Source organism: Mauremys mutica, chromosome 11, assembly GCF_020497125.1.
Source record: "Mauremys mutica isolate MM-2020 ecotype Southern chromosome 11, ASM2049712v1, whole genome shotgun sequence".
Classification (NCBI taxonomy): domain Eukaryota; kingdom Metazoa; phylum Chordata; order Testudines; family Geoemydidae; genus Mauremys; species Mauremys mutica.
The window spans coordinates 61,723,446-61,747,123 of NC_059082.1; the positions used below are offsets into that span (position 1 = coordinate 61,723,446).

General features: G+C 45.6%; 1 protein-coding gene across 1 annotated transcript in view; it reads left to right on the top strand.

Moving 5' to 3' along the window:
* LOC123344115 (transmembrane protein 104-like) overlaps nt 1-23,141 on the top strand; it is a 105,683-nt gene extending 82,542 nt beyond the window's left edge. Inside the window, exon 11 of the mRNA XM_044979912.1 lies at nt 22,387-23,141. Coding sequence (XP_044835847.1) covers nt 22,387-23,141 — 755 coding nt within the window. The remainder of the gene's footprint in view (nt 1-22,386) is intronic.
* Nucleotides 23,142-23,678: the final 537 nt, after the last annotated feature.

Genomic DNA, 23,678 nt, shown 5'->3' on the forward strand with positions numbered 1-23,678 from the left:
ACCTCCACTGATTGGCCAGCCCTGTGGTTTTTATATTTTGTTGTCTGTTGGGGACTGTGTGCAAAAAGGTTTTCTGCTTTGGCAAGGGCTGCTTCTGGAGCTAGAAATTGAGCCCAGGAATCCTGACTTACAGTCCCTGCTCTGTCCACTAGAAAACAGTCTCTCCAACCTCAGAGACAGGCATGTATTAGATCCAGCCTAAGATGTATTGTACGGGATTGTCAGAAATAGTTAGGGCCTGATTCCCCACTCACTTACTGCCTCTGTTTTATATGCGTGTGACTCTGTTGGTGCCAATGGCATAACTCCTGATTTACTCCAGTTTGAGAGGAGAATCAGGCCCATGATGTTTATCATTCAGCAACCACCTTCATCTAGCAAAGCAGAATTAGATTGCTTTTTCTTATTTGTAGTTTAAAGTTAAAAGCCTTTTCTTTCCTATTTCTACGAGTCTCATTTCTTTGGATGACAGATGTGCTACAGTACATTAATCTAAGCTCCTGAACATTCACATTGCTCCTGGGAAGTTCGGCCTTCAAAACAGACCCCAAGTCAGTACCATCCATCACTAGAAGCACACAGCTTTGGAGGACTGCTGGAACTTTGTTGCTGGATGTTCAAAATTAGCCCAATCTGTTGTATTGAGCTTGGAGCTTTTAAAAAAGCTATATCCTTAGCTGTGCCTGTGCTCAGTGCGGCTGAGGTAGGGGTGAGGGGAGCAAAGATCAATCAGATGTCACCTCAGCAGTCTCGTCAGATACCAGGGGACAGTTTGGCCCCAGTGTAGGTCTGAGCTGCTTCAGGGCTGCTCTAAACTGCAACTGGAGCACAATGTTCTCTAGCCACAGTTTCCCATTACCCTAACATGAATCCTACAGTTTGTGTGTGTGTGAAGGATAGAAAGTAAGGTTGTTGCATCATTTTTAGTACTTCAGTATCCACCAAAAGCAGTACCAATATGTGCACTACTAAGGGCTAATCTCTCAATGTGGGGCAGGAGAAATAGGACACGCAATCCTGCTCTCCCCTCTGCACTGCATTGACATTTTGCCCTAATGAATCTCTTTTCTTTCCATTCATGTGACGTCCCGGGTGCTATGCTGTCACATTAGACTACAAGGCAGTAGGATGTGGGGAGGGCAGATCTCACATAATGATTTCAGGTCAGATGTATGAAACCCAGAGTCATCATAGGTAGAATGAAATTGACAGGTGGAAATGGAAATGCTCTGTTTGTATCAAGGGCTCCTATACAACAGCTAAATGCATACTTTATTCTTTTGTCAGCTTGCATGTTCACATTGATCAGTTCATCCTGGAGTGCGATGTCTTGGCCCCTCTATCCTCTTCTGTAAGATATTGTTTACTTAAACTGTAGTTTACTCTCTGGTAGCTCAGCAACAGACATAATGGGGGTATATAAAAACATATATTCCATCTTCAGAGAAATGCACAGGATTTAGTCCACAAATTCCCTTGAATCCTATATGAGTGAGGCAGGTACATCCAGTAACACCATTTGAAAACGTAGAGGATGGAGTACATGAGATAAAGAAAATGAAAATGATTGTCTATGGGAAAGAACCCTGGATGAGCTTATACCTTTAAAAATAATAAGCAACCAGGTAAGGAAGTTCTTCTTGAGAATTCAGGAACTGTAAATCTTGTAAAACTTGACAGGAGCTGTAAATCTTGTAAAACTTGGAAGGAACTGTAAATCTTTGCTAATGTCAGCCTATGACTGAAACTGCGTTAGCTTGAAACCCTTACTTGTTTTGCCAAATAGGAGTTAGGAAAACATTTTTATCTCCCTTGGTCAATTATTCTCCCCATTGATAGTGAGACTGATCCAAAGCAGCATTATTGAGGCTTGGATACAGTGGTTGCAGCTACAGTGAACTAAGATCCCCAGGAGCAACTCTTCCAAGAAACACAGACAGTTGATTCACAGTGTCAGCTGTCTTTATCATTACATTTAAAACTGGAACTTGTTTTTCACTCCAAATACAGTCGAACCCATTTATCTCGACCTCGGTTAACTTGCCAATCCTATTAACTCGAGGTTTTACAAGTGGAACCGCCAAACTCCCTCTTTATCTTATGGGTTTCTCATCCGTTATGTCGATTTGCCGAACCCTAATATCTCGAGCCCGGCTCCCCGCGTCCCCAGCCGCCCGCTCCCTGGCTCTCCAGCCGCGCGGTTCCCCAGCCGCCTGCTCCCCGCGTCCCCAGCCGCCCGCCCCCCGCATACCCAGTCCCTGCCCGTCCCCGCCAGCCCGGCCCCGCATACCCGGTCCCTGCCCGGCCCCGCATACCTGGTCCCCGCTTTGCCTGCCGCCTGCCCGCCCGGCTCCGCTTTGCCGGTCCCCGCTTTGCCGCCCGCCCCTCCGCCCGGCTCCGCTTCGCCGCCCGCCCGCCCGGCCCCGCATACCCGGTCCCTGCCCGTCCCCGCCCGCCCGGCCCCGCATACCCGGTCCCTGCCCGTCCCCGCCAGCCCGGCCCCGCATACCCGGTCCCTGCCCGTCCCCGCCTGGCCCCGCATACCTGGTCCCCGCTTTGCCTGCCGCCTGCCCGCCCGGCTCCGCTTCGCCGGTCCCCGCTTTGCCGCCTGCTCCTCCGCCCGGCTTCGCTTCGCCGCCCGTCCCCGCATACCCGGTCCCTGCCCGTCCCCGCCAGCCCGCCCGTCCCCGCATACCCGGTCCCTGCCCGTCCCCGCCTGCCCGTCCCCGCATACCCGGTCCCTGCCCGTCCCCGCCCGCCCGGCCCCGCATACCCGGTCCCTGCCCGTCCCCGCCCGCCCGGCCCCGCATACCCGGTCCCTGCCCGTCCCCGCCCGCCCGCCCGGCCCCGCATACCCGGTCCCTGCCCGTCCCCGCCCGTCCCCGCATACCTGGTCCCCGCTTCGCCTGCCGCCCGCCCACCCGGCTCCGCTTCGCCACCGCCCGCCCGTCCGCCCGGCTCCGCTTCGCCACCCGCCCGCCCCGGCATACCCGGTCCCTGCCCGGCCCCGCCTGCCCGGCCCCGCATACCCGGTCCCTGCCCGTCCCCGCCAGCCCGGCCCCGCATACCCGGTCCCTGCCCGTCCCCGCCCGGCCCCGCATACCTGGTCCCCGCTTTGCCTGCCGCCTGCCCGCCCGGCTCCGCTTCGCCAGTCCCCGCTTTGCCACCCGCCCCTCCGCCCGGCTTCGCTTCGCCGCCCGCCTGCCCCGGCATACCCGGTCCCTGCCCGTCCCCGCCCGCCCATCCCCGCATACCCGGTCCCTGCCCGTCCCCGCCCGCCCGTCCCCGCATACCCGGTCCCTGCCCGTCCCCGCCCGCCCGCCCGTCCCCGCATACCCGGTCCCTGCCCGTCCCCGCCCGCCCGGCCCCGCATACCCGGTCCCTGCCCATCCCCGCCCGCCCGCCCGGCCCCGCATACCCGGTCCCTGCCCGTCCCCGCCCGCCCGCCCGGCCCCGCATACCCGGTACCTGCCCGTCCCCGCATACCCGGTCCCTGCCCGTCCCCGCCCGGCCCCGCTTACCCGGTCCCCGCTTCGCCTGCCACCCGCCCGCCCGCCCCGCTTACCCGATCCCCGCTTCGCCTGCCGCCCGGCCCGCTTACCGGGTCCCGCTTCTTTGGCTGCCCGGCTCCGGGTCCCCGTCCCGCTTCGCCGGATCCAGCCACGTGCAGGCACCGCGGTAAGGGGGCAGGGAGGGAGTGTTGGAGAGAGGGCAGGGGAGTTCAGGGGTGGGGGGGTGGATAGGGGTTTATCTCGATCATCGGTTATCTGGACTATTTTTGGCAAACCCCTAGGCCGGCGACATAACAGGGTTCAACTGTATATATCTGTATAACAACGAGAGCTTAGAAAAGGGGCTGTTCTAAACACTGCATAGGTCTCACCGGGATTTGAAATTCCATTGAATGAAAATATTAATATTTTCTTCAAAATCACGCAGGGAATATTTAACCCAATGCATTTATAAGTCTACAGGAGAAACTTGATCTGGTTTGTTTTAGCCCATTTGTACATTAGGGTTAGTCTAAGAGTACGTCCATACTACCCGCCGGGTCGGCGGGTAGCAATCGACTTCTCGGAGTTCGATATATCGCGTCTCATTTAGACGCGATATATCGAACTCCGAACGCACTCCCGTCGACTCCGGAACTCCACCACCGCGAACGGCAGTGGCAGAGTTGACAGGGGAGCCGCGGACTTCGATCCCGCGCCGTGAGGACGGGTAAGTAGTTCGAACTAAGGTAGTTCGACTTCAGCTACGCTATTCGCGTAGCTGAAGTTGCGTACCTTAGTTCGACCCCCCCCCAGTGTAGACCAGGCCCAACAGTATTAGTGCCCAGAGGGAAATTTACCATGGGAATACAACCTGATAACAATAACTAGAGAGATCGAGAGAGGGGCTGTGCTTTTAGTTAAGACAGTGGATTGGTATTTGGGAGACCTTAGTTCAATTCCTGAGTGTGGCACAGATGTCCTGTGTGTGATCTTAAACACATGCTTAAGTTCCATTGAAGTAAAAGGTAAGCCCACGCTTATGTGCATTGCTGATTCACAGCCTTAATCTCTCTGTGCCTCAGTTCCCCATCTGTAAAATGGGGATAATACTATTCCATTTCTCCCATCCTTTGTGTGTCCTTGTCTATTTAGATTGTAAGCTCTTTAAGGCAGGAACTGTTTGTTACTCTTTGTTTGTACAGCACCTAGCACAATGGGTCCCCTATCTTGGCTGGGGCCTCCAGACACTACTGTAGTACAAATCAATTATAACAACTAAATTCTCTTGCTCTTCTGTATTTAAAATCTCTCCCAAAGCACTGCACTAATATTTGTCTGTCATTAAGTAGGGCCATGTAGAGAGAGAGAGACTGTGCCTAGGTATAGTAAAAGAATAAGCCTTAGTGATTTCTTTGGATTGAATCTAATAATATATTACAGCTAGAAATGCTAGGAACAGTAGGGGGAAAAATAGGTTTAACAGTTAAAAAGCTTTTGAGCTTATTAAGAGAGCTTGTGTCTCTCAGCAACAGAAGTCGGTGCAATGAAAGATATTACCTCACCAGCCTTGTCTTTCTAATATCCTGGGACCAACATGGCTACAACAATACTGCATAATTAAAAGGATGTCATTTCTAAAATGACAGTACTGTATAGTGTGAATTAGGTGAATAGGAGAACATTTATTAGTTGTAATACTGTTTTGAAAATAAAACAGAAGTGATGCTGATTAGTAAATTGAATTTCTTATTAATAATCAGAAAACATGATGTTATTTCTTCTTCCTGGACTAGTATCTGTTCAGTTTGCCCCAACAAATACACACTTGCCTGAAGAAGAGAACTTTTCCAGACTATAAACAATGCTCTACAAATGGTAAACTTCTTTCCTGAAAGGAAATCAAGTCTGACAGATTGATTTTGATTTGTTTCTAGCCCTACACACACTTGCTATGTGAAATTGCTGTGAACTGAAGATATGGGAGTGTTGAATTATTCATGGCATTCAAAGCGTCTGGTGATCCTTCTAGTTACCATCAGTTAGTGCACACCTGATCCATTAAATATTGGACATCTGTTTGGAGGAATTTAAATATATAGATATATGGTTTCCTTGCATTCTGTTTGCAGTAGGGGAGCCTGCATCAAAAGATATTTACTCCATTTGCTAACTGACAAAAAGCTGCAAGTTCATTAGTAGGTTTGGAGGAAACAACTGTGTGAACTTTTGCTTTGCGAATATTTGCATGTGAAAACTAGCATCCTCCTAAGTTTCCAGAAATAGTTTTGCAGCCTTGTGCTATGGGTGGTATTTTTCCATCAAAGGTAGTTTTGCAAATTTAGCACAATTTGTGAATTTTCAGCACAGCAAAAGTTTCACTGTTTTTGTGTTGAAAATAATGATTTCCCCACTCCTCCGTCCCAAGTGGAATGGAAGTTTTCACTCTGCAACTACCGGCCATTCATTTCCCAGCGCGCGCGCGCACACACACACACAAAAGTAAATTAAATTAAATTAAATTAAAAATAAAAAGACAAACTGAGAACATGCTTCCTTCTTTGGCAAGAACGTGATTCTTTGTTATGGCTGGTTTTGCTGGGGGTATGAATTGGCAGAGGATCTGCTGTGTGTGGTGGGAGGGCTCTTAATGAAAATTAGTGATATGTTATTAAAGTGCCCCTCTGCCAACAGGGATTGATTTAAAAGGGTCAAAAACATACATGATTAAAATGATAATTCAAACCATAACTAATAGCAACGTGACCTGCCAAAGGCTCCTGTATATAAAGGAAAAGAAGGGTCCATAACACTTGAGCTACAGATGGAAGATGATAACCCTTCTACCTCTGCAAGATGCAGCACAATCCCCTTGTACCTAAGAGGTCTGTAGTTCGGGAGCCAGAAGTTCAGAATAAGGAAAAGCTAGTTAGAGGCCTTACGACTATCTCTATAGTATTTGTAAGCTAACAGATGTGATATTTTCTCAGCTCCTGGAATAGTGGTGAGGTACTTTGATCTAAGCACAGCTCTTCTGTGAGTGAGCTGGGGAATAGTTCTAATGCAGGCATTCTTGAGCTCCATCCCTTGTATGGACTATCTGAGGGTACGTCCAGACTACCCGCCCTATCGGCAGGTAGCGATCGATTTATCGGGGATCGATATATTGCGTCTCATCTAGACGCGATATATCGATCCACGAACGCGCTCCCCATCGACTCCGGAACTCCACTGGAGTGAGTGGCGGTAGCGGAATCGACGGGGGAGCCGTGGACATCGATCCTGTGCCGTGAGGACCCGAGGTAAATCGATCTAAGATACTTCGACTTCAGCTACGCTATTCATGTAGCTGAAGTTGTGTATCTTAGATCGACACCCCCCCACCCAGTGTAGACCAGCCCTGAGGTTCTTGCCTGGCCCCTCCCTACCTGTTTTCAGTTGCATGACATCCCCGTGGCCACTACAGCAACTGCTTACATGGAAAGATAATATTTGGACAGTATTTATGCATTTTTATCTCCTTTCAATGTTCTTTAGCCGTTGGAAACCAGGAGGAAGAGTCAGGACCATGTGAACAGCCACTCTGTTGGGGATCACCCACAAGTGCTTTCCAGACCGAGAGTGATTCATGGACCTCTGGTATGCAGCCTCTGTTCTAAGGGAAGCATGTGAGCCAGGCTGATGTTTCTCAGACGAGAATTCCGTGACATCACCTGCTGTTCACTGTGAATCCTGAGGTTTAAGTGCAAACACCTCTTGTTGTCTAAGTTACTTTAAGATGAGACCCGACATTAGAGTGGAATAACACTGAAAAAAGATCAAGCAATGAATTTGCTTGTATGTTTTCAGATTCTGTACTTATCTCTGGGTCCAGCCAGTCATACCGAAAATAGACTTTTTTATGGGGAGAATTTTTGAGCAGCGGGCATTAGTGTAAGACAGAGATTTTGAGCCAGCAGACCAAGGTCAGGTAGATTACCATTGCTTGTTAATTAATCCTTATTCTCCAGTGCTATTTTCAGAGTTGTGCAGCTTCCCCCTTGGATTTAGTGTGGCAAGTTTTCTATTATTCTTGAACGCATGATTTTTATCTATTTTTAGTATGAAAACATCATATTTTTTCATCTGGAGTGAAATCTCTGAACATCCATTATTCAGAAGAATCTTTGTCTTCAAATTATACAAGATCAAAAAAGAAAAGAAAAAGTGACTACTTTGTCAGAAATGCAGTGCTAAAAGAAGCTGGAACAAGCATGGCTTTTTGGGGCATAGATGTGACGTCTAATTAGAAAATCTCAGAGGAGTTAAACTACATTTGGGAGACCTATTGCTCCATCTTGCAGAATAGGAGATTTGCTGAGTTTCTCCAAACAGGACTGGGGGCTGGGATTCAGAATTGCTTAAGATGCATTTGTTAAAATTTTATTTCCAAAACCCTAGCTCTGGTCTGTTGCTGTCAAATGGCTGAATTTCAGCAGAACTGGGAAATAGACAGGCAGGGCCATAAGTTCTTCTTCGTAGTAGAAAATGTGCCGAAAGATCTAATAGCTCCAGAAAGCAGCTACAACAATGAACTATGTAAGTTATCATGCTGTTCAGTTCTGAGAAAGAAATGACACTCGTAACTGGCCTTAGGCATGGCTGAAAAGACACACTGAAAAGTGCCCAAGACTATGGAGACCTTGACTGGGAAGATGCTGGCGACTGCTCTATTCATATATGGCAGCATTAGAAGTCTAATATGCCTGTAATTAGGGGGGCAAGCTTATTCAAGCCTCTTTCAGACTGAGAGAAACCCCCCCACCCCACCTAAACAGATGGTCTCAGTATGGTAAGAAATCCACTGATAATATGAACTGCAGATGTCTGCCAATCATAAATTAGTGCCATCTTAAGCAGCAATAGCCAATCACGCCTCTTCTGTAGTAAGTTATGTTTTTCCCCACCACGTTATCAAATAGGCCTCAAGCCTCAATCCTGTCTGTGGTCTGAGAATTGTCTGTATGAAACGATGCAGATGTTGCAATTTCATGTGGCACTGTACAAGGTAGGACTTTTGGCTTGTGTTCCAGTTTTCAAGGGAGTTTCTTGAATATGTTGCTATGCTTTTTAGTATGCTAGACAGAGGATCAGATGGCCCAGAATTTCCCAGAAAGCTCAGAAAATCCATTATTTGTCTCTACCCAAATTGTATTTTGTTCATCTTTGTTTCAAAGTAAAATTATTGTCATCATTCTAGAATAGTAGGATAATGAGCCAATTTGTTTGGGAATTAATAAATAAATGTCAATTAGTGGCCATATGCTGGGTGTAGAGTCTTTGTGCTTGAAATCCTCTATGTATTGGGTATTACATTTAGTCTAGCGGAGAAAGGCATAACTAGAGCCAATATCTGGAAGTTAAAGGCAGACAAATTCAGATTAGAAATAAGGTACAATTTTTAACAGGGCAGGTAATTAACCATTGGAACAAGTAAAATAATGGATTTTCTTTTTCTTGAAGTCTTCCTAGTCTTTCTAAAGGGTATGCTTTGGTCAAACACCACAAGTGATTGGGTGCAGTACAGGAGTCACTGGATGACATTCTGTGTGTGGCCTGTTCTCTACAGGGGGTCAGTTTAGATAATATAATGGCACCTTCAGGCCTTAAAACCTATTTATCCATTTCCTAAGTACAGCAGGGGTGACAGCAGTATAAGCTTTCCTGTATTATATCACCAACGTGCCTCAATCCTGTTTTCTAGAGGTTACTTCTAGGGATGAAAGGATAGTTTAGTTTCTCTGCCCCTTCAATCCTTGGATTCTCTATTGAGACTCCCAGCAAGGGTGACAATTCTGATGTGGACACTGTGACACTAAGGAGACCTGTATTCAAACTCTACATGCTATTGTAATAATCTTTGTGCAAACTAGGTCTAATATGCCTATTAGTTTGAAAACTAATAACGCACTGATCGTTAATGTTCTTGCACAGTGTGTGTACATGGTGGGTATTGAGAGTTATGGATATATGCTAGAATTATGACTGAAGTGTGTTTAAACCAGGCACGTCAGAGGGAGTTGGTAAACAGGTCTGCCTTAGACAAAGGAATGTGTATTTGATTCTCTGCCGATCTTAAGGCAAAGACCATGAAGATTCATTTTTACACATTAGGTAAACAAAGCTATTAAGCTAACAAGTGTGTGGGGAGGGCAGCAGCATGGAGCGTCCTTCACCACCAGACTCCTTGTCGCCTTCCTCACAGCTTGAGTAAACTTTACTTTAAGGGGTAACTCTCAGAAGAACCCATTTCAAAGGTTCATTCGTCTATAAAGACTGGAGGGGTTGAACCTGAAGTAATAAGCCATTGAATCGACTGATTATATGCAATGTTACTGTTTTATAAGAATGTACAGAATGAGGTCTTTCTGGAAGCTAATGACACACAGGTGATTAATATAATTGTGAAATGTATTAACACTATCTGAAGAAATATGGATACTTAATGATATTAAATTTTAAAGCCTGTGGCAAAATAAGGAGAAAGACATTCCTGCTCAGACAGTAGAGAAGAGATTAAGCAAGGTGTGACCATAACCAATGGAAGCCCCATTTAATAGAAATCACCAGGGAATGGGAAACAGCATGAGGTCATCCTTCCTCTTGAAACGGAGTCATTGAACATTGGAAGATATGAGTAAAGACAGAAGCCATTTTTGGCATCCATCACTAGACAGACACAAGGAAACAGAGCTCTTGCAAGCTGAGAAAGATGGGTCCTTCAACCAAGGGGGTGGGGAGGATTTGAAGTCTCTGGGAACTGAATATAGGCGAGAAAAGACATCTTGAACAAAGCCTGTACCTTGCTAGATTTAAGTTTAGACTTTTACATATGTGTTCACTTTTATTTGCTTGTAACGCTTTCTAACTTTATTCCTTTTGGTTGGTATCATTTAACCTATGTTGTATTGTTAATAAATTTGTTTTATTTTTACAATAAGCCAACTCAGTGCTGTGTTTAAATGGAAGGGTGTAATTACCCCAGTTATGTTAATAAGCTGTGATGTGCTTTTGTGTCTTTACAAGAGAAAACAAAACTTATTGTTTCTTTGAACTGTCCAGGAGAGGGCTGGACTTTACAGAGCACATGGTTTTGGGAAAACTCTGGACTGGGAGTGTGTTGGGGTCAGCTTGCTGATTGTAAGGCTGGTGAAAGCCAGAGTGGGGCTGTAGTACTGTAAATGGGCTGCTCGGGTCAGAGCTTCTGAACCAGGACTGTCTAGCACACAGACACTTCAGGGTGTGACCCACATGCTTGTAGGTTGGTTGTGAGTGTCCCAGGCTGGAAGCTACAACAGCAAAGCAGGGTTTCAGGGCAAGTGGTGACACAACCCCTCACTGGTCTGAATTGCCCCCTGAAATCCATGACAGATGCCTGTCGAAACTGGAGTGACTGACACGTGCCAATGAACAAAAATAATAGCTTTCACTTACTACTGCCTTGAACTTCAGCTGATTGATCTAGAGGCAGAAGGCTTTGTATCCCATTACCAGCCCCCTCAGCCATTTAGTCCTGTCTCCTGGCAATAATTTGAAAATCAGCTTCATTCTAAATAATGCTCTCTCAAACTGACGGCCCATATTACACTGGGGCCTAAAGCGAAAGCTGTGATTTCAGAGCTTCAGCTAGTGAGTGTTTGTCCTATGTAGTAGGTGCTGACTGTCTCTGAAAGGGGTTTACTGTACATAATTTTGGTAATAAGGTTCTAGGAAGGCACTTTATGAGTCATGTACAAATTAACCACATGCTGATGTCCATCTGCAACTGGGCATGCTTGCCAGGTTTGCTAAGTCAATACTAGTAATGAGCATGCATATCCCCTACCACTACTCTGGTAGTGTCATGGTCTTCATAACACTTCTCTGGTCCTGTGTGCACATCCCTTTGAAAATGTTGTTCTGCAGCAGTTTGGAATGTTAACATTGCTGTAGTTCTCTCATCAATCTTTACTGGTGCCTTTTCGCTGTTTAGCAAACTGAGGTCCTTTTTATATCTGATGGTACCTTGTTGCTCAAAATTTGAATGTGGATAGCGAGCTGAGGTCATAAGCTTCCTGGAGTGAATCAAAGACAGTTCCCCCCACATCACCTAAGGCCTGAGTCTAATTTCAAATAGGTGGTGCCTATATCAATCTGCTCTCTGTGGGGTAGCTGATTTTCTGTGATACGGTAGCTGATGATGAATGCCATTTGGCTAAGAGTAGAAGCACTTCATAAATCATTAGTAAGTAAAGAGGTATACTTTATATTCATGTGATAGCGCTCTTGCAGCATTTAAACAGCCCATAGTTAACTCTATATAGAATCATAGAATTATAGAATATCAGGGTAGGAAGGGACCTCAGGAGATCATCTAATCCAACCTCCTGCTCAAAGCAGGACCAATCCCCAATTAAATTATCCCAGCCAGGGTTTGTCAAGCCTAACCTTGAAAAGCTCTAAGGAAAGAGATTTCACCACCTCCCCAGGTAACCCATTCCAGTGCTTCACCACCCTCCTAGTGAAAAAGTTTTTCCTAATATCCAACCTAAACTTTCCCCACTGCAACTTGAGACCATTGCTCCTTGTTCTGACATCTGGTACCACTGAGAACAGTCTAGATGCATCCTCTTTGGAACCCCCTTTCAGGTAGTTGAAAGCAACTATCAAATCTCCCCTCATTCTTCTCTTCTGCAGACTAAATAATCCCAGTCCGCTCAGCCTCTCCTCATAAATCATAAATCCAGCCCCCATAATCATTTTTGTTGCCCTTCGCTGGACTCTTTCCAATTTTTCCACATCCTTCTTTTAGTGTGGGGCCCAAAACTGGACACAGTACTCCAGATGAGTCCTCACCAATGCTGAATAGAGGGGAATGATCACGGCCCTCCATCTGCTGGCAATGCTCCTATTTATACAGCCCAAAATGCCGTTAGCCTTCTTGGCAACAAGGGCACACTGTTGACTCATATCCAGCTTCTCGTCCACTGTAACCCCTAGGTCCTTTTCTGCAGAACTGCTGCCTAGCCACTCAGTCCCTAGTCTGTAGCAGTGCATGGGATTTTTCCGTCCTAAGTGCAGGACTCTGCACTTGTCCTTGTTGAATCTCATTAGATTTCTTTTGGCCCAATCCTCTCATATGTCTAGGTCCCTCTGTATCCTATCCCTACCCTAGGATTGACCCCTACCCTAGGATCGACCCCTATGTTTCCATTCACAGACTTCTAAGAAAAAAATACCTTACTGAGAAAACGCTTAAATAGTTCAGGGTATTTTGCCCTTTACAGACTTAGATACAGCCCGTGTTAATTCTTATCATTTTAGTAGTTTCAATGATCCTTGGTATATGTCCTCCTTGATTACAGATTTCCTAGATTCACATGGACTTCACAACACTTGCCCCCACTTCTCCCCCAACCACTGTAAATAATAAAAAAGTCATGTTGCAGGGTTTGGTGGTTTTTTAAATCCCTACCATCAATCTAGCTATTCCTTTGAGAGCTACAGGAAAAGCTTATTGCAGGGAAACGCCATGAATATATAATTGGTTATTCAAGACTCATGGTACTGCAGTGGAGATTCATGTTCCTTAAGCCGACTTTGACTCCCAGATAGCCTGCCATGTGGTTCTGCCCCATAATGCTGCTGCTGGCATTAAATTATGCAGTTAATCTAGCTTGAAAAATTGCTTCTCCTTATCCAAAGACCTGATGACTTTGTTAGATCGTCAGGGACTCAAACAGAGTGAGATAAGAGACACCCACAAAGTTCAATACGCAAAGGGCTAAGGATACTTTTTAGTGTTAGAGCATAGGAATTAAAATATATTGACTCATCTATTGATGGTAACACCTCTCTGGTTAACTCTTTTATTGCATTTTTTTCTATCAAGTGGCCAGTTATGAAGAACATATTTTTCCCTCTAACAATAGAGGAAATGTTTGAGGTAAAAGCTGAAGGGTGCACAGCTGGTTTTCTCATCATTTAAGTGTGCAGTGCAGACATGTAGCACAGTAATTCCACAGTAAAGGAAGGAAGCTATAACCAGTTGGCATAAGAAGGGTAATAGAAGTCTGTTATTTTTTATGCATGAGATTACTTACATTTATAATTTCCATCAGTTAATGGGGAATTAAGCATGTAAATCCTTAATGCACCAAGAGGACAATAGGCTCCTACAGTGTCAGTTATGCCAGGCTTCTGTTTGTTGACAAATTAACTTAATTTCTGAGGTGCATATGCTGAAACAAATACATTTCCTCATCTCCCCGTCCCCAGTATGACACTGATCCAAACCCTATTGAAGTATTTCCATTGATTTCAATGGGCTTCAGATCAGGCTTTAAGAAACAAAGTGAAGAATATTTCATACATTGTGTTGTTTCTACTGAAATTAACCAGTGAGTTTACAGGACTCTCTGCAATCAGTGGCTGGTAAATTACACAGTTTCAAGTCTCACTGGCTTGAATTTGATTTTTTTCACTGCTTCCTTACTTAACTCTGCAGGTTTGTTTTCTTTAAAATGAGAACAAAGAGTTTCAGCAGGCAGAATGCATCAGAGGACAGACTGACAATGGGCATTCTCTGTCTATAAAAATAAGTAAATAATTATTTTCAAAGAGCCCTTTGGTAGATGGGAATAGGATTTGACCAGCTGGTTCATATATTATGGGCCAGATTCTGGTCTTAATTATATTGGCATAAATTTGTAATAATCCTGATGTCAATGAAGTTACTCTGGAGCTTTGCTGGAATAAATGAGATGGGAATCTAGTCCACTAGGTGGAAAACTCATTACACAAACCAGCTTCCTACATTTGGATTGTCTGAAGTTACATTGTGCCTTACAATGTACAGACTAAAAATGTAAGAAATAATCAGGTATTTCCAACAGACGGTGCAGTTGTTTGGAGCAATAATTCTTGCAGGCATGGTAATAAGCAGGCAGTACTATTTTCTGTTTGTGTGGCATCTGAGAAAGTATAATGAGATGTGGAAATGGAAATTACACAGACTATCACTGAGCCAAACACCATTGCTGAATTTAAAAAGGGCTGGAAAATGTTATGACCTATTAAATTATGCTGATCTAGTGGCCACAGACCCAGAACACAGAGAGTATGTGGGAGTTCTTGTCCCTATTTTTGTTAAAGTCTAAGGGCTGGAATTTTTAATTGCTGGGAATGTGGGATTCAACTGCTCCAACTCCTATATAGTCACTCTCACAAAACCCTTTACTCTGGCTTTGGACAAGGGGTTAGGGTAGACTTCACCTTTGGTGCAGGGGGAGTTTGAGCCAAATGGACAGACTCCCATTGACATCAGGCCTAAAGTGAATCAGTGCACATGAAAAACAGTGTTTTGTATGTGCAGATGCATATTTTGCTTGAGCAACTTAGATTTTGGTGCATGAAAATATTGGCATAAAGGTTAATGACCACTGAGTGGAATAAAAGGCTCTAGGCCATACATGAGCTAAGATATTATAAACGAGTGATGTATGGGAAATTATATAGCAATAGTTTCAGCGGATGGTTTTTATAGACTTCTCACAGTTTAGGTGAGAACCTTGTTGACTTGAAATTGGCTAATAAAACCATTGCTCACCAAATGTCAGATTAGACTGATGTAAGCAGTAGGACAATCATAAAAGATTTTTTTAAAAATGAAATCACCAACTTGGGCATCAAAAAAGCACTTTAGAGTTTGCTTAGTGATGTAATCCATCTAATTCAAGGAAAGTAAGGGTTACATCTTTTTAATTTGTCATAATGTCTGAGCACAAAGGGGTTGCAAAGGGGCTGCAGAAAGTATCTAACACTTACTCAATCAGAATGCATGTAATAAATTAATATCTTAAGGCAGTGATGAGCTGCCAAAATCTTAACAACCGGTTCCCTATAAAAAGTTCTGATTTAAGGGATGTGCCACAGTATGTATTTTTTGTACCAATAGGGTTACCATACGTCCGTATTTTCCCGGGAGGAATTTAAATTTTTTTAAAAAATTCCTCCCGGACGGTGATTTAAGAACCAAAAGGCCTGACATGTCCAGGAAAATATGGCTGTATTCAGATGGGCCTGAACTAGAAATGAGCTCCGTTTCACATGTGTGGGTCCCCGCCACTCCCTGGGGGTGTGGTGTGCACATGTGTGGGTCCCAGCTGCTCCCTGCCCCCCTCATTGAAGCAGGTGTGCAGGGTTACTGCCCTGGAAACTGCAGGGCACCAGTGGATGTGGGGCCGGCTGCAGACAGGGGCGTGGGGCAGGGCTAGCTGGAGGCAGGGGGTGTGGGGCTGGCTGCTGGCAGGGTAGGGGTGTGGAGCTGGCTGGAGACAGGAGGGTGTGGGGTTGGCTGGAGATGGGGGATGCGGGACTGGCTGTGGACAGGGCAGGGGGTGCAGAGCTGGCTGGAGACAGGAGGGTGCGGGGTTGGCTGGAGGCAAGGGGGTGCAGAGTTGGCTGGAGATGGGGGTGTGTGGGGCTGGCTGGAGGCAGGGCAGGGGCTGACTGGAGGTAGGGGCTGGCTGCAGGCAGGGCAGGGGTATGTGGGGCTGGCTGGCTTTGGGCAAGGCTGCAGTGGGGTGTGGCAAGGGTTGGCTGGAGACAGGGCAGGGGGTGTGGCAGGGGCCCCTCACAGGGAAGCGGGTTAACCAGCAGTTCTAAAACCACTTCAAAATGTAACCGGTTCACGTGAACCGGTATGAACCGGCTCCAGCTCACCCCTGTCTTAAGGGAGACTCTTTGGGGTTATGGGTCATGGAATAAATAAAATATTGGCATCCTGAACTGCTACAGAACAGGAAACAAAGGACAGCCTTAAATCCCTTTAAAGGCGGATAGGAGTTAGTTGAGGTGCTGCAAGATCCATAAGGGGACACCAGCTTTCTGTTAATGTACTTATATAAATGACCGTAAGATGTACAGAAACAGAGCAGATGCTGCTCTAGGAGGAATGCCAGTACCTGGAATAAGGAGGTCTCAAACTCAATAGGATAGATCATTTTGCTGATTGGTTGTCAGTGCAGATAAGGGTGGAAGTAATAACCTGGGAGACAAAAGCATTAGTATAAATATTTGCTGGGAGTCAACCTTTCACATATAAACCCAGAGAAATGAAGCCATTTAAGAATGAATTTTTAGCTTGGGAGTCTTGGTTAACAGAGTCTGGAAGGCAAGAAGTTTAGTTTCTCAGACAATTGATTGGTGCAACAAAGACACAGAGAAACATGGGTAGAACAATTGCTATTGTTTGCTACAGCTGGTTAAACATTTTCCATCACAGTGGGGTTTCTTTTTTTTGACAGAATTTTTTTTAAGTAACCAAAATGTTTGCACAAGAAAATGGTTTTTCCTCAAACATTTGTTTTTTTCTTTAAACGCTGAATGTTCTTCATTGTTTGGCAAATGAAAATTGATTTTTTTTTGTTTCTGAACTGAACATTTTGATGAAAACTGAACATTTTCCGTTGCTGAAAACTGATTCTTTTTAGCTTTTTGACAATTCCCCCAAATTTCAAAGTTTTAAATTTTGACAAAAACCAGGACAAAAATATCTTCTATCAAATATTCACAGAAAAAGAAAATCCTAATGAGCTCTACTGCTTTTATATGTAAGTATAAATCACCAAGTCTTCATTTGAGCCAGTTCCTAGTTATCCTTTTCCATGAGGCATCCACCTACCCAGAAGAAAAGTCTGATCCAAGTAGCTAGAAGGTCCTTTTTTGTTTTTCAGCCTTCCATCTGTACTTCCGTCTATCCCTCATTATCTATAATTACTCTGCTTCTGTTCTGGGCCTGAATAGATTGGGAAAGAAAAAAAGAAAGTTTGAGGTTCTCAGTTAAAAACTCTCCAAACATGGCTACAAATGATACCATACTTGAAGATCTTGATTTTTTTTTTAATACACGTCAGTACGCACAAGATATTTTGCTATTTCCCAAAGTGTTTCAGTGGTTGTACCAGAGCAAATAGACGATGGTGAGTGCTGTGGTGGAAAGCATTAGATTATATGGTAGTACCTAATTTAGGGTTTGACTATGGAGTTACCACAAACCCCTAGTAAGGGACAGCACGGAGCTGTGCTGCCCCTGGGATTGAATTGTGACTGAGCCTGGTTCCTCCCCCTTGCTCTAGGGAAGAAATACTCTGTGCCAGCACTTTAATGTATGCAGACTACTTTCCTCCTCTGTGGTGGTTCAGCTGCATTGGCTGGTGCATTGTGGGAGGTGTGGAGTCAAGGTTCTGCCCACCAGTTTGGAATTAGGAGTAGCATCTCTAGGGAAGCTGTGCAGTACCTGCAGCCCATGCAGGGGAGCAAGGGTTCTTATATCCCCTTAGTGCCGCCGTGAGTACAGATGGTGTCTTTACTCCTGAGGTTTTCATGTCAGTTCACATAAGTGTATCTCACGCATTAACTCAGACAGACACATGGCTAGAGGTGGGCATGAAACAAGGCCTCAGAACCGCCCCTCTGCACTGTTTCTCCAGCTCCCTCCCAAAATAGCATCACTGGAAAGAAGAGAGTTGGAAGCTGAGTTCACAGTGTGTGATATTGAGGGCTAGGAGGTAGAGAGAGATGCTGAAACAACCCCTGCTGTGCGTGGAGTTTGGAACGTTATGTTGGCAGCTGAAATCTGTAGATATTTTCAACTAGGAATGTTTTCTATTGTGTCACCTGGCAAAAATTAGCTCAGCGTGACCAGGCACTGTACACGTATAGTGTGTTTGCCAGGTGGCCCATTAATCATACATGGCAGAAAGCAAGGACTCAACCACTGACATTATGTCAATGCCAAGGAGTTACATCAGGCGGCAGTAACACATACAGTATAACAGTATTTGTGTGATAGCACAGAATTCTTCACAACGAGCAGAAAATCCACCTTGATATTTTGGATTAAAGCTGTTTGGAGAAAAGGGAGTTTCTTAACAACCTATCTGGCACATTTATATTGTACCTGGGGAGGCAGCCCTTCTTCATTTTGTTACAAACTTGCTTCTTTATGAATCATTCTCCAGAAAAGCAATTGGCTGAGATTTTCAAAGCAGTACAGGGAGTTCAGTCATCCATCTTCTGCTTAGATTAATAGCAGAATCTGGCTAAATCCCCTGCACTGCTTGTTCTTTCGCTTGTGAGCTCTTTGGGATAGGTGCTGTCTCTTAGTAGGTGTTTGTATGGTGACAAACACAATGGGGCCTCAATTCTGGTTGGGGTTTTTGGGCATTGATACATTACAAAGAATCATGTTTTTTTCCAACACTAGTTACTGTGTTCCATTCAGCTGAGTTATGCCAGCGCCTGTCTGTATGTCCCAGGACCTCAGACCTTCTGTGGGACAGAGCTATTCTGGAGGGAACATTGAGCAGTGAACGGAAACTGGAAGCCACAGCCCTGTACTTTAAGGGAGCATGGAGCCAGCCAATGCAGCCCAGAGAGTGGGCTAGGCTGACTCGGGAGAGTATGTGTGGCCAGAATACTTAACAAGGCCAGCACCTCTCCTGGCCAGCCTCTGCCAGAGGGAGAGCTCAAGACATACATTAATGCCGCCAATGCAGCAGAACCCCTGTAGGAAGATGGTAGTGCAAGGGTGTGCGTGAGAATCTGTCCCGTTCATTTAATAGGCTCTGGCAAGGTCTTTATTAATTGCTGAGAATTGACATTGGGAGTGGAGAACTGGGAAATATTTCCATTATTTTTTATAAATATCATCTGCCTTCACTGTATCTGTGTGATAATACCCTGCCTAAGTGCACAGAGTTAGCTCGAAAGGGGTTGTTAAATAAACTAGGCAGGAAAGGTAGTAGAATGACCTAGATAAAGCAGCATCCCCATCAACACAACAGCCTAGTTTATAGCCATGAAGAGGAAACTCCTCAGCCCAACCCTGGCAGCAGAGCTGTTTTCCAAGCCTGAGACACTGAGACCACAAGACATGGATCTGTTAAAGGATTTGCCCTGCAGAGAGGACAGGGGAAGTCCTCAGCATTTACAGGCTGTCAGAGACTGACTGGGAGTCCAGGCATTGCAGCAAGCAGACTGTAACTGAGGAGACACCAGGCCCAAGTTGGCTCTATGCTGGAGTTTGAGGGGAATGCTATGTGTGGGTAAGAGAACACACTTGTAGATCTATTTGTTATTTTAAATCCACATCTCTGAGCGCTGTGCTCATACTTTGTGTTGAAGAAGCTGCTCCTGTGTTAGTGCATAACATTACAGTCCATTACAGCCTCCCGGGGGAAACTCTGGCAGGTACCAAGACCATTGGTCTGCTAGGTATCATGGTTGGGTGCCAGAGGCACGCACTTGGCAGGACAGGAAGAGGGTCTCAGAAGGGCCCATGACACTGGACATCTGTGCTTTTGGGTCATCTTTTAAGATTTAACATCGAGGGTTAGGCCTTCATCTTGTGTAAACGGACAGAGTTCCATTGAAGTCAGCGGAGGTACACTGATTTACACCAGCTGGGGATCTGACCTCTACACCAGTAGAGCTGATTTTTCTACCTGTTTTGAGCTGAAAGGCTATTTGTATGTCTGCAGCCTGGGAGTATTGCAAGTAGAGCTGATAGGTTTCAGAGTAGCAGCCCTGTTAGTCTGTATCTGCAAAAAGAATAGGAGTCCTTGTGGCACCTTAGAGACTAACAAATTTATTGTAGCATAAGCTACACAAGTACTCCTATTCACTTCTGAGCTGTAGCCCACGAAAGCTTATGCTACAATAAATTTGTTAGTCTCTAAGGTGCCACAAGTAATCCTGTTCTTTTTGCAAGTAGAGCTGTGTGAGAACCTGCGTGACAAACCATGCCTGGGCAGGAAGATGGATTCACGGGTCTGTTCAGTCTCCACCTTCTGTGGTCCTGCAATGCAAAGGCAGGGGGCACTCACCTGTTGGCAAAGTCTGGCAGGTTTCTTTTCCTGGACAGATTTCCCTGTTCTGGACAGATAGCACGAAGTAGGGGATATGCTGAAAAGTGTGGATGAAACCAGCAAGTTTCCTTGTCAGGGTTTCATTACAAAACTGACGAGTCTCACTGGGCTCCTAAAAATAACTATCAAAAACAGGGTTTCTCAAACAGCTTGTGTAGGGAAAGCCCTTGGCGGACTGGGCTGGTGTGTTTACCTCGGCCCGCGCCACTTCCAGCAGCTCCCATTGGCCCGGAGCAGCGATCCGCGGCCAATGGGAGCCACGATCGGCCGGACCTGCGGACGGGGCAGGTAAACACACAGGCCTGGCCCGCTGGGGCTTTCCCTACACAAGCGGCGACCCCTGTTTTGAGAAACCCTGATCAAATCCCAGTAGTTTCCTGAGAAGATACAGTGAAATTCACCAGTTCTGGCAAAACTTGCTGGTTTTGGCTGAATGTTGCTTTGAGTTTGTATGAACATGAAACTGGAGGGGGGTCACAAACCCTATGTATTGAACTGATCAGAAATTTTCTCTAAAGCTTTGTTCAAACCCAAACCAATTTGTTCATCCACCAACCAAAGTATTTATATTGTGTTCTTCATTTCCAGCCTGGCACGTGATGTTAGGCATTCTCTCATATAAAGTGCCTGGGACCAAAGTGTAGATGATTTTATTGGGTCTTCCTTTGCTTATATAGAGTATTTAGTTACTCATGCTCTAACCCCGGGTGGGCAAGCTATGGCCCAGGGGCCACATCCGGCCCTTCCGACATTTTAATCCTGCCCTCAAGCTCCCACCAGGGAGTGGGGTCCAGGTCTTGCCCTGCTCCGCGTGTGCCATGGCTTCGCATGGCTCCCAGAAGCAGCAGCATATCCCCCCTCTGGCTCCTGCACATAGAGGCAGCCAGGGGGCTCCACATGCTGCCCCCACCCCAAGTGCCACTCCACAGTTTCTGTTGACTGGGAACCATGGCCAATGGGAGCTGCAGGGGTGGTGCCTGCGGATGCGGCAGTGCACAGAGTGGCCTGGCTGCACCTCTGCGTAGGAGCTGGGGTAGGGGAACATGCCGTTGCTTCCGGGAGCTGCTTGAGGTAAGTGCTGCCCGGAACCTGCACCCCTGACCCCCTCCTGCACTCCAACCCCCTGCCCTAGCCTGATCCTCCTCCCACCCTCTGAACCCCATGGTCCCAGCCCAGAGCACCCTCCTGCACCCCTAACCCCTCATCCCCAGCCCCACCCCAGAGCCCACACCCCCAGCTGTAGCCTTCACCTCTCCTGCACCCCAACCCCTGCCCCAGTCTGGAGCCCCCTCCCACACCCTGAACTCCTCATTTCTGGTCCCACCCCAGAGCCCTCACCCTCTCCTGCACCCCAACCCCCAGTTTTGTGAGCATTCAGGGCCCACCATACAATTTCCATACCCAGATGAGGCTCTTGGGCCAAAAAGTTTGCCCTCCCCTGCTCTAAACCATAAAGCCAGACCAGGCCTATTAACTAACTTATGTCTGAGCTCTATTCTTCACCTTCTCTTTTGCTTGCCCAAGTCCATGGATAAGTGGTGCATGTACATTTGGAGTCAGAGTCAGATCATCAGCTGGTGTAAATCAGTATTGCTCCACTGAAATCAATGGAGCTACCCTGACTTATATCAGCTGAAGAGCTGGCCTGAAGCCTGTTAGTCATCCCCTTCTAGTACTATTTATTGTTTTGCTAGAGATTAGCCCCCAGCTACAAAGTCCAAATTCAGAGCTGTTTGCATCCATGGTTTTATTTTGGGCTTGTCTTAGCTGCAGGTTACTACAGTAAACAACAACCAGAAAAGGGAGGTGTTAATGGGGGAAATAGGATGGTTAATACCTGGATTTAAAAAAGGAATAAAGAAATTGTGAGTGTCTTCATCAGTAATCTAGCAATTAGAGTTTACCACCAACACTTTTAATCCTAACTCTCTTCTTCTCTTTTACAGTTTTTTGCATTATGTTCATCATGGCCTTCCATCTCCTAGCTATTGGCCGAGGCAAAGGAAATCCTGCTCTGGCTAACTTCAGTGCTCTTCCAAACATCTTTGGAGCTTGTTCACTAGCTGCTGTATCCCATGCCACCCTTCCTCATATCATTCCTCCCATACTAAACAAGGCCAACCTTGGTCTGGGAATTGCTATTGTCTTCATAGTTGTGGGTGCTTTTTATGCACTGCTTTCATTAACGATCACGTTCACCTTCGAAAATGACAAGATTCAGGAAATTGTTCTGTTAAATTTTTTGGATTGCTCTATTGTGCCTGGAGTGTTCTTCATTTACTTCTTGGGACTCTATACCACTTTTAAAGTGAGTGCCATCTTTCCCCTGAACGCAGTGGCTTTAAGAGACAACATATGGGCTATGTTCGGCTCCTTCCAATGTTCTCGCATTTGGGCTGTTGAAAGACTCTTCTTTCCGCTTTTGGCCATCATCCCACCAACTGTGATTGCAGTCGTTACTGAGAACATAGAGGTGATTGTAGGAATAACTGGCTCCTATGCCGCAACCACCATCCAGTTTATCATCCCACCTCTGCTGGTTCACTATAGCCGCATAGATACCCAGGAGAAGTTTGGCCCAAGTGTTCGTATCAAGCATGCCTCTCCATTTCAGCACAACTTTTGGATAATTCTAGCCATCATCTTTGCTGTATTTACTATCACCACGGTGACAATATTGTATATAACACATCAAAGTTAATAAAAAATACCAGTGTTAAGTAATGGAAATGCATTTTCAGTGAACCAAGTGATCAGCAATACCTTAAAAATTCATACGAAGTGCTCGAGGTAGAAACATAGCCCCTCATAATAATGACGATTTATTATTGATTCTTACTCAGGCAAGTACTGTATGGAATCTAAATAGATTCCATGTTCATTTTACATTCTAACCTAGTTATTTTCAGCACGAGGACAGTTTGCAAGAGAATGATGTGTTGCATTAGTTGTTGTTCTTATAATTTAAAAATATTAGTAATAACATAAAATGTGTTGTACTGAACTAATTAGGGTGGAAGGTGAAATGAGATAGTCACCACTGCTTTACTGAAATGCAGCACACTTCTAGAGTGAAACATAGCAGCTGTTTGATACACAATAGCTTGCTGCAGGAACTAAAGAAGAATGTGTCTGTGGGATGAATGCTGTTGGGAGACTAAATATCCAAGTTCAGAAATCTTTTTGGTTTGTCTTTACAGTCATGTACAATATTCCTTATCAATGTTAAAATGTTTAC